This window comes from Medicago sativa, chromosome 5 (assembly GCF_051527215.1).
Source record: "Medicago sativa cultivar Bolivia chromosome 5, Bolivia_mono, whole genome shotgun sequence".
Classification (NCBI taxonomy): domain Eukaryota; kingdom Viridiplantae; phylum Streptophyta; class Magnoliopsida; order Fabales; family Fabaceae; genus Medicago; species Medicago sativa.
In genome coordinates this window covers 29,217,936-29,228,957 of record NC_140753.1, presented here as the reverse complement: position 1 = coordinate 29,228,957, position 11,022 = coordinate 29,217,936, and the positions used below count along the sequence as shown (strand labels likewise).

At 33.1% G+C, this 11,022-nt stretch overlaps 1 protein-coding gene across 1 annotated transcript; it reads right to left on the bottom strand.

Annotated features, from left to right (window-relative positions):
* Positions 1 to 312: 312 nt before the first annotated feature.
* Positions 313 to 1,270, bottom strand: LOC146921603 (uncharacterized). Its single transcript, XM_085710783.1, has 5 exons — positions 1,216 to 1,270; positions 997 to 1,133; positions 780 to 910; positions 604 to 670; positions 313 to 514 (listed from the first exon to the last, which is right to left on the bottom strand). The coding sequence occupies exons 1-5, from the start codon at positions 1,268 to 1,270 to the stop codon at positions 413 to 415; spliced, it is 492 nt and encodes a 163-aa protein (XP_085566909.1). The 3' UTR covers positions 313 to 412.
* Between the last annotated feature and the right edge of the window lie 9,752 nt (positions 1,271 to 11,022).

The following is an 11,022-nucleotide window of genomic DNA, read 5'->3' as shown; positions in this document are numbered from 1 at the left end:
AATAATGTAGGTCACTACGTTGTGTTAAGTTTTACGTTTATAAGATTTCTTACTTTAACAAAAGTTGTTTTTCTTCAATATCATATAAGCATGTACTTTAAAAATTGAAATCATCAATAGTAGGTGCCTATTTGTCATTGAGAAAATACAAAATTTTATTTTCACACCACAAAGACGGTTCGATCGTTTCTCAAACAAGAATATGTCAAACAATTGTACTTTTCAATCATAAATAATTGTAAGCAAGAGTACAATTCAGTGAGCCTGATGCGGTGGCTGGCTATTAGTCTTAAGGAAAGCAAATAACAAGTGCAAAAAATTGAAAACAAAGTATGAGAATTTGATTAAATTTTCCAAAGCTAGTTTCCACCCAAGCATAAAACTACTCTCCCTTATCTCCCTTCATGAAATGTTATCTGTATTTCACCGAATTCCGCAAGATCAAATCCCTCTTTTTATTGTAAGGATGCATTGTCAATTGCAGTGCAGTTTGTAGTCTTGAGCCTTCATCCACCTGTTAGTGTAATTGTGGTAAAGTCAGTAGTGTCAATTGCATATAATGTAATAAATTTGAAAACTTAATTGAGCAATTTTTTTGCATACTTTAATCTTATATTCATCAGCTCCTTTTTCCATCATCCATTTGATTACCCAAATCGCACAATCATTCCTAAATAAAAAATTATGAGTATTATTATTCAATATAAAAAATAAAAAATTATGAGTAGAAATTTTAAGAGTAACTAAAATTTGATAAACAAATATTTTTTATATCTTACGAGTTTGGCCCTTGACTTCCGTAACCACGTGGAGCAACAAACTTAAACTCTGATATCTTGTGTCCATAAGTTGATTTGAAACCACCCACATAGAAAGAGGGATCCATCAACAAGTTTTCCATGAAAAGAGACTAAAAATGTATGATTTATATTTGTTAGTGATTTTTTATAATAGTTGAAATTGTAAGATATAAACTATAAAATGTATTTTTCATACCATTTTCTTGATACTTGTCTTCCTCTTGGGAAGAGCTGACGAACTTTGATACGAGTCAAGATAAACCAATTCCTTTCTGCCGATGTCAATTATGAGAAGGAACCAATGAACGGTATCATGTATCGGCACAAATATTTGATTATATTCAAAATATTAGTATCATAGCTATGTAGATAAAAAGGGATTTGTAAGTGTTATAAAAATACATGTTAATTACCTTTGAAATAAACTCAGTACTCCCCCCCATAAATCGCTTTCGATAACCCTTTATCATTTTTTCTGTTGGTGTTTCCAATGCCAACACGAGTTGCTAAATAAATACATTTTAAACGACAATGAGCATACATTAAAATTGTAACTTTTACATAAAAAATATTTATCATTAATAATTTACCGATAATGTGGTCGGAATAAACCAATATTTAGGATAAAATGGTGATTCCAGACTCTCATCAAAAGTCAACATGCAAGCAGCCAAATCAATTACCTGAAACAATTTAAAGAGAAATTATTATCTTATAATTTAACGTTAGAGATTTAAGTATAAAATCAATTCAATATTGAAAAAGAAACTAGTTTGTACATCATCGTCAATAAATTTGTTGGGTTTCAAACCCTGCAGCAACTTCCTAGTTCCTTCAACGTAATCTATCTCTGTACTGATCATGACCTCTTGCCTACAACAATTAAGATTAATTATATCATTATATGTACAACCTATAAAATAAGATAATATTTAAAAAATTATAATAATAAAAAAAATCAAAATAAAATAATTCAGTCAGCCACTGCATAAACAAACATATAAAATAAATTAAATAAAATGTAAAGAAACTACAATTATATGAAGAATTTGGTTAATACCTTTGGAATATTAGCTGCAATTAATTTCGAGCGAGATTCCTTGCCTTTTGAGGTATCTAATTTGTAACCTAAAGGTGTTTTGGTTACAATAATCGGAGTGGTGTCTCCTTTAATTGAGAAGAGTTTCCTAACACTGTGATTTTGTGCAGATTCTTTGCCATGTCTATGTTCTTTCTCATAAGAATCTTTTTCCTTAGCAAACTTTCGCAAAATTTCTTCCAAACTTTCGACATGAGCAATTTGTGAGCGTTTTGGTGTAGCGCTCTTCACAAGTATTTCCTTTATTTGATCTACAGATTGTTTTGTGCTGTAAACAACTGTCTCTACCATTTTCATCCTTTGTGCTAACCTCTGTAAAAATAAGAAGTGTGTAAAACAAAATGTGCAGTAACAGAATAATAAATAATAGTTTATTTTTCCTTTTATTTTAATTGTTATTTACATTATTTTACATTCTTAAACAAAAATTCCAAAAGAGGGAAAGGAAAAAAAAAACAAATATTCTTGGTTAAATATGATTTTTAATACAATAATGTGTTCATGAACAATTATCACTATATACAAACCATTATCACTAATGTGTACATTATTATTAGTGGTTTCTATCAAATGCTATTATTATTAATATTTAGGGAAAATTATAATGACCTCCCCTAAGGTATGTTTAAATACAACAAACACCCCCTCTAATTTTTCAAAAATCAATAACCTCCCTTGCTGTTAATCATAGTCAAGTTCCAGTTAAAAGAGAAAACAAAAACGTTTTGATTGAAGTTGATGTTGCCTTTCGTGTACCCTTTCAAAATCCATACACACACAAAGCTATAAAAAAATTCATTCTTTTCTCTTAATGTCTCGTTCACTTTTGTTTTTGGGTTGCATCCTTGCTCTGTATTCTTTGTATTATGATGTATTACCCGGTGTTGCTCTTGCAATCATTCTTATTGTTGCTCTCGCCGATTTATGCGTCACCGCTCTCCTGCGTCGGTGTTTTTGTTACCGTCATCATTTTCTTAGTTCTTGTCGTAGTTCGTGTTTCCGTGTTCAATTATCTTAACTCTTGTATTGCTCAATGGCTAGGGATTTAACTTGTTATCTTAGACTGTCAAGATTTCTTATCTATTTTGGAAAATGCTTCTGCGTCTTTCATTAGCAGGAAAAGATATTTAGAAGCTCACAATTTAGCAGGCGCAACATACCAATTGTAATGAATTTGTCTAATTGTCTTAATAAAAATATGTCTTTACTGTCAACAAAAAAAAAAATATCAGTTTCCACAAATAACAGAGTAGTGTTTTAAACCTGTTTCTCCTCCTTTGGTGTGGTTGCCATTTGGTGAAGATAATTTGCTAAAATCAAATGAAGTAGATCAAACTCTTGAATCATTATGTTCAATTGTTTTATGATAGATTTGTTTAAAGTGGTTCATAACACATTATTTGTTGCGACCCAGATACATTACTTCCTTCTTCTAATTTGGGAAAAAAATAGGAATTAAGGAAGTTGGAATAAACCAACTTGAAACAAATTTAACTCATCAAACAAAACACTAAATTACACGGTGGAATTGGAAAAGATCAAGAGGAAGTAGAAATAGCTTCATAGATAGGAGAGCAACAGTTTTTTTGGAAGGAAGCACAGTACAACAACTTATGACTGTCTCTTATAACAGAGTTTAAACACCGTTAACTCAAAGGGGAGGCATCTGATAGTTAGAAAATTAAATAAGGGTGGTGGCTGCTTGATTGAAAAATAGAGGGGGTGTGAGTGACATTATAATAAAGTTTAGGGGAGGTGAGTGTAATTAACCCTAATATTTACTATTATTCATTTCTTTACAATTGTAAATAAGGAGGTTATATTTCTTGTAACAACCTGATGTATATCATATTAGTTATTTATTACACCATGTATTTAAAGAATATCTACAGTGTAAATGATAATAAACTTTTAAAGAAAATACTTTGAGCATTTTATTTCCATATACCTACGGTCATTTTACAATAGGGTGTTCTTGATATGAGGTAATTAGATAGTTTTTTAGTGTTCTTTTTGTTCTCACTCTTGCTTTATTGTAGGAGAGATTCTTTTGTTTTGTTATCGCTTTGTTTGAGTACTTGTTAGTTGTTATACTCATTATTTGTATTTGGGAGCTCAAAGCTAAGATTGGAGTTATTCAACTCAGTGCTTTGGAAACTCAACAAATTGTATCTGACATTTGTGGATCTGATCATACTCTTGCTTATTCAGTATGATCACGTGTGGAAATGTATCGTTGGGGATGGTATGCATATTCTATCTTTTTGCTCTGATAAAATCATCTAATCATCTTTTCCTGTTTGATTGTTATAGATCATATCATATTCATAACTGATATCTCATTTTTTTTTCCTTGTGTTAGAATGAGTTTTGGATGGTCTGATGTAGTATTACTGCATTAGATTCAGTTTTAAGATAGTATTTTTGTTATACTTACACCTTTATCTTTGATATATGTAAAAATGTCAGTTCATTATATGAAGATTGAGCTAGCAATTTTCCTTTATTCATCTGCATCATCATGAAATCAGGTGGACCATTCTAATTTCATCTGACCTTTAAAGTAATATGTTTGACCATAGTGGGCCAGATTCAGGGCCGTCTTAACAAATTTGTTGGCCCTGTTTTAGTTTTTAAGGACTGACAAAAAATTGAAATTTTGGGCCCCAAAATACTTAAAAAGGCACTATAAAAAAAATTAATATTTCTAGAAAAGACTCAAGTGGGTCGACTCAAGTGGGTCAAGTGGGAGTTGAACCCACAACCACATACCCTATAATCAAGGATTAATATTTCTAGAAAAGACTCAAGTGGGTCAAGTGGGAGTTGAACCCACAACCACATACCCTATAATCCTATAATCAAGGAGCACGCCACTGAAGCAGAGCAATCAAGGAGCACGCCACTGAAGCAGAGCAATTTTAATGATATATTTTCGCATTAACTCTATATAAGTGCTAATTACGTGCTATACATATTAAAAAAAATATGCTTTGGGCCCCAAAAAAATCGAGGCCCGGTGACATAGCCCTACCCCGACGGGCTATGGGCCGGCCCTGGCCAGATTTATTCTTTGTTAGTAGTCTTGGCTTAAAACCATAAATTTCACTTTGTTGTAGAAGTAGGATCCTTTCACTATTATATTGAGTACTTATTCATTTTTTCCTTCATGTTGACTTCTCAGAATGAGTTTGAAATTGATACGAAAACGTAAAAAGCTGTTAACTTAATCACTACGTGTTTGCATCACTGCTTAGTTAATTAGGTTCATGGGCTTCTTGATTTATATATAAAGTAAATTAGAATAATTTGTGTAGACATATTGGTACAAATCTCTTAGAATCACATGATTTGGCTTGTAATATAGTTTTTGAAATTGTGAATGCTTTTGAGTGGTTTCTTGGATATAATGCTGGAAAAATCATGACTCCTAGATTTCCTATTCAACGAGACGAAAAGAAGTTGAAGGCAATCGACTCATCCACCAGGTGAAAATCATGGCTCCTAGTTGTGATCAAAATCTTAATTTTTAAACCTTAGTGATTTGTTATGTATTATAGAACTCTTAATAACTAATATTGTGTCTTGATCAGACAATCTCATATGCGTCAAATGTGTGGTTAGAATTGGTTCGTTTGGCGTTGTTTCAGGTATTTATATTTTGGTTGTTGTATTTTATTTGTGTAGTTGCCTTATGTGTAGTTGCAAATTTTGCTCCCAAGTTTGTGAACATGGACTTTGTTGTTGATTACAATAGCTAGCAAACACGAGTTCCTGACAACACCTTTCATTCTTCAAGGTATTATTCCTCCTTCAATGCACTATTAAAATGTAGAGCGGTCTTTTTTTGTTGTAATAATGATCTTTTTATTTTCTTTTTTTCCTTCTTAACTTAATAACTTTATATATATTACATGATATAATAATTATTGCTCAAGCTTATTCAAGTTTTGTCTTCTATAGTTTAGGAATTTTTTTTTCAAATGTTGCAGCAAGTGTTATAGTTGGTGCAACAATGTTTATAGTTTTTCAAATGTTTTTGCTTTCTATTTTTCTTTAGTTATTAAGGTTTTTTTTTTCAAGCATTTGGATGCTAAAACTGACTAGAAAGTAGGACTCTATACTTTTTTCGTTTGGTCTTAGTTTTAATGCTTATCTTGCCTTGCTGCTTTGTGTATTTGTTTGTATTGGAGATAGTTGAACATAGCTTTGATCATAGAACAGTTTTAAATTTAGGGCCATATGTACTTTAGGCTAGCACTAGGATTTATTGTGTATTATATATGCTATAATTTTCTTAGTTTTTGAATTTGAAAGAGTTGTTATTGCAGTCATTGCATTCTTACTATTGTTCATCAAGTTTTGACTTCTAAACATGATAATCTTATGTTTCTTCACTTGCAAAGAAGTCATCATAACTTAGTTATTACTTAAAAGCTAGTTTTAATTTGCTTAAGTTGTTATTGGTTGGTTTATATATGAATGTAATTAAGGTAATTGTAGCAATTAATTTCATTTCATTTTTTTGTACGTAAAAATTAAGATGAACTCTAATTTTGTAATGACTGTGAAAGACGGATTTTTGAAAGGAACTCGCAGCAAATAGTGGGGGATGATGTGTCTAATGAATCAGTCAGACAACATCATCTTCTTAGACGTAGTTAGAGGAGTCAACAAAAAGGGACGCATATATGGTTTGGGACCAGAGGCAGGAAAATACAAGCCTTCTTCATCCAAATCATCAGACGGCATCTCACCATCTGAATATGAGCATATGAGGACTATAATTTTTAAAATGTCAGTTGAAAACATGGAACTCAACAAGCGGTTGAAGACTCGTGAGGAGTTGATTCGTACATCACAGGAGGAGTCACATTTGCTTTGAGAGCAGTCAGAGGAGAATTCACGTTTGCTCCGAGAGCAGTTCCAGAAATTCATCATGGAGTCTTTTTCACAAGGCCATTCACATCTACCTCCATATATCGACCTCATCATTCGAGTTTAGATCCACCTCTGTGTCCACCTACTTGATTATTTATCATATTCTTTTGAGAATTTGATTATAACTTTTAGTTTCAAGTACAATGTTATAATACTACTTAGTAATAATTTCAATATATTTTGATGCAAAAGATAAACAATGTGCTTCTTGTGTACGCAACCAAAAAGGTTTTTCATCAAATATCAATGTGATTTTATCGTATTTTATTTTCTTAAAAGTTTTGATATTTGTGGTTGACCTTGTCTTACATTTAAAAAGTGTTTTGAGAAAGAATTGAGAAATTTCCTAAACTAATTTTAAGGCAAAAATATAAAATAAAATTGCGGTTTGCGACGGAAAAACTAAAAGTGACAATTGTTTTTTCTACAAAGTAGCATCGCCTATCACTGTAACGATTTTTTCCTTCAGAAATATGTGACGGATATACATTGCGTCATTAATTTGTGACGAGTACCTATGAGAGGCTTAGTGATGAAAGCATATTTTGCATCAAACACAAGATAAGTATTTTTGTATCGTCTCCACAGGGAATAGTGCGTTATCAATGACAGTTTAACATCGATTATCATTCCAAGTATTAAGAGTACTTGTTTGTTTGAATTGAAATGTAACTAGCTAAACTAATTGCAAAAAGTAAAAGTTGAGATAAATAAGGATTGAAACTTGTTAGGAGTAGCGTTTCTTAACCAAGCGTCACACGTAACCTAATGATCCATACGAATTCTAGCTTTGTAAACAACATTATCACAATCAATTCTAAACTATCCTTCGTGTCCAAAGTGATATAATTATTTCTAAATTATCGTTTAAACATTCGTGTCCAATTTCCTTAAACGATAACAAAGTCGATCGGATGACTTAATCGACCGTGTCCAGCCTGATTAAGTATCCGAAAGCATTTCACTCTTGATTATGGTGATTATCACAAGATTAACAAAGATGTCAAGTAAGTTAACCTAAGATATATTGCTACTCTAGCTCAAGATTCAAGAGTTTGTGTCCAAAGCATCTTGAATCTCATTGAAAGCATTAACACAAGAATAACAACAATATTGAATATAAATTGCTAGAACCATATATTGCAAGATAAAAAGGATTACATGTTTAGCAAGATCAAGTACCTCTCATCCCAACAAAGGGTATTTAGCTACTCATCATCATGGAAGCCATGCAAGGATGGATTGAAAAGGAAGGATTCATTACACTTGTGATGTCTCAACAAAGTATTAAGATCCAACTTCCAAAACCAATCTTACTCAATGAAGAACTACCTTACTTCTCCCTATGAAAATATCTAAACTAAAACCTAAGAGAAGCTAAGAAAATATCAAGCTAAGATATGATAAGATATTTACAAAGAATAGCAAGTGGGCTATTTATAGAATTCCCACTATGCTTGAGCTCGCCTCGCGAGCAGCATTACTCGCCATGGCGAGTTATGATTCCTTCACCATTAAGATTCTGCCACGTCACCCTGGGAGGGTCAAACCGCCCTTACTCGCAACGGCGAGTATCTATGCTCGCCTCGCGAGCAAGGGGGTGCTCACGGCCTTTTGGCTCTGTTTTGAAGCTCGCCACTGCGAGCTGCTGTGCTCGCCTCGCGAGCAGTGTAGTACCTGCGGCCTTTTGCACTTTTCTTGGCTTTTTCATGCTTGCTTAGTGTCTTGAGGTCAAATCCTGCACAATTGGGTAAAGTAAGGCAATTAAAGCGTAATAAGGCAATTATCACTTTTATCTCGGCTTTTCCCTAAATTACTTGCAAAACAAGTAACAAAAGTGCTTAAAATATAACATGAAAATATCACTTCCTAGCACTTATCAAACTCTCCCCAACTTAACTCTTTGTTTGTCCTCAAACAAAAGATTGAAAATCAAACAAGTTAATAGAACAAGACACAAGTACAAAAGTTTTTGAAAACTTTCTCAGATAATGATTCAAAATGAATGTGCGTGCAAGGCTAAGTTTCCAACTAATTTAGAATTCTACGACTAATATGAGATGAGTCCTATGTACAAAGCTCATGCCAAATAGTTTAAAACAATAATACATATATTCACGAACCACACCTAACACACTTCTTTGAAAGTAGATAAACAATTGAAAACAAACAAATGAGGGTTATGAACACACATCCGGAAATCAAGTTAACATTCCAATCAAGTTATGTGTTCATCCAAATATCATTTCAAAAGGCATAAAGAACATGGATCAAAAGGTCTTTGAGGGTTATAACTTGGCTTGGCTACAAAAGAAATGTCATATGTGGGGCAATTGAAATCAAAAAGCCTAACAATCAGGAACATTCCTTGTATCAACCATTAAATTTCACAACCTTTCCTACCAATCATTACAAACCCTTGGTGCTTAAACATGAAGCACTTTGATCTTGACAACTTATTTTCTTTTTGGATTTTTCTTTCTCTTTTCATGTACACATTGTTTTTCTTTTCTATTTGTATTTACAACAACATGTTGTCTTGATCAAAGATAAAATTACACCATAGTACTTGACATAAGGTTTACATCTACCTTCTCTCCCCAACTTGAATCAAAATACACCCTATTTGAATGTTCCTTTACTCTAAGGCAAAAGGGACAAATAACATTGAAAGTTTGGGGTTCAACAATTAAAAACAACTCAGAGTCCTAAAGTGCGTCAAAAATGAACTGGGTTTAAATTTAAGGGCAAGTTCATCAAGCATTGTGCTTATGAATTGACAGTTCATAATTGATGACTCCGATTCATTTGGCTCAAGTGGGTTAGCAAGTACTCGCTCTTCTCACAAGGTAGGCTATTTGTGGTCAAGTAAGTTTCACTCATAAACAAAAAATGTGCCTTGATCACTTCCATGCCTTCACACAATTTAAAACAATTATTTGATTTAACATAAAACAACTGAGTTAAACAATGAATACCGGTCTCCTTGCATATGTACAAACATTTGAGGTTTCCTCACTTTAGGCTAGTACTACGTGGTTCACAAACAAATAAATTATTGTAAAGAACTAAATGAAATGAAATTTGCGCAAAGTACTCATTCCATATTCGAGTAAAAACCTAGAAAAACTGGAAAATTGTACCTTGGCTTTGCGCTTTTAATCGTAACTATGAATCAATATCAATCATCTGAGAATTGAAATTTAAGCTTTGGCTATTAAAACCACAAGGGTACTTGATCATACAAAAAAAAATATATATATATGCTAAACATGAATTTAACTAATCATAATACGAAAATAAACAATACTAAGATAAATAAGACATCACAATACTAATTAAATTAATTGTGCCAACGAAACACAATACAACATAACACAATACGATTGTACTAATACAAAAATAAACTGAGTCATTAGTGCTAAATCAAAACACAAAAGAAGTAACATTGTTCAAAAAGTATCAAAAGAGAAAGCAAATGAAATATAAGGAAGACAGCAAGAAAATGAATGAAAGCTTGATAAAATCACTCTATGAAGAACTAGCTTTCAAGACTTTTCCTCCTCCTTAAGATTGCATATCATCATCCGAGCCATCGTGAGAAGATGTAGCACTCGGTACATTTGCTGGATCATCTCTATCATCATCCTCATCACCACCTACATCTTCTCCCATGGTTGCATTCTCATGCCCTGCAAAGTCTCCAACCCCTCCATATGGACCTGGCATGCCCTCAGGCCAATTAACATAGTTCTGAAAAGCCTGTGGTGTCATGAACTGATCCATCACCTCCTGTGGGTAGCCTACTTGCTGCTGCATGACATACTGAGATTGTTGGAAGTAGGTGTTTGCACGGTTTTGAGCTGTCAGCATATTCCAAGTGTGCATATTGCTTTGATGTTGCCACTGAACGTAGCTAGCAAAATCAAAGGCAGCAGTGGGTTGGAATGGCATGGGTTCTTCCTGTGGAGGAGGTGCCTGAGAAGATGAAGCTTGCTTCCCCTTACCTTTATCTTTCTTAGATTCACCCATGATGAAACGGGTGATGAAAATATCATTGATGGGGTTGCGAATTTTCTCATGAACGGCGGAAGGAAGCTTCATACTGGTATCCTTAATGAGTCCCATGATGAGACCAGGGAAGAATAGGCGGGCTGCTGGCTCACCCTTCCCTTGTAAAGC

Excerpts from the sequence above, each read along its gene's own strand:
- LOC146921603 (XM_085710783.1), bottom strand. The coding sequence starts at position 1,270 with ATGATAAAGGGTTATCGAAAGCGATTTATGGGGGGGAGTACTGAGTTT. Across the intron at positions 1,134-1,215 it reads GAGTACTGAGTTTATTTCAA|AAATATTTGTGCCGATACAT; the intron begins AGGTAATTAACA and ends TTGAATATAATC. Across the intron at positions 911-996 it reads AGACAAGTATCAAGAAAATG|TCTCTTTTCATGGAAAACTT; the intron begins GTATGAAAAATA and ends ATACATTTTTAG.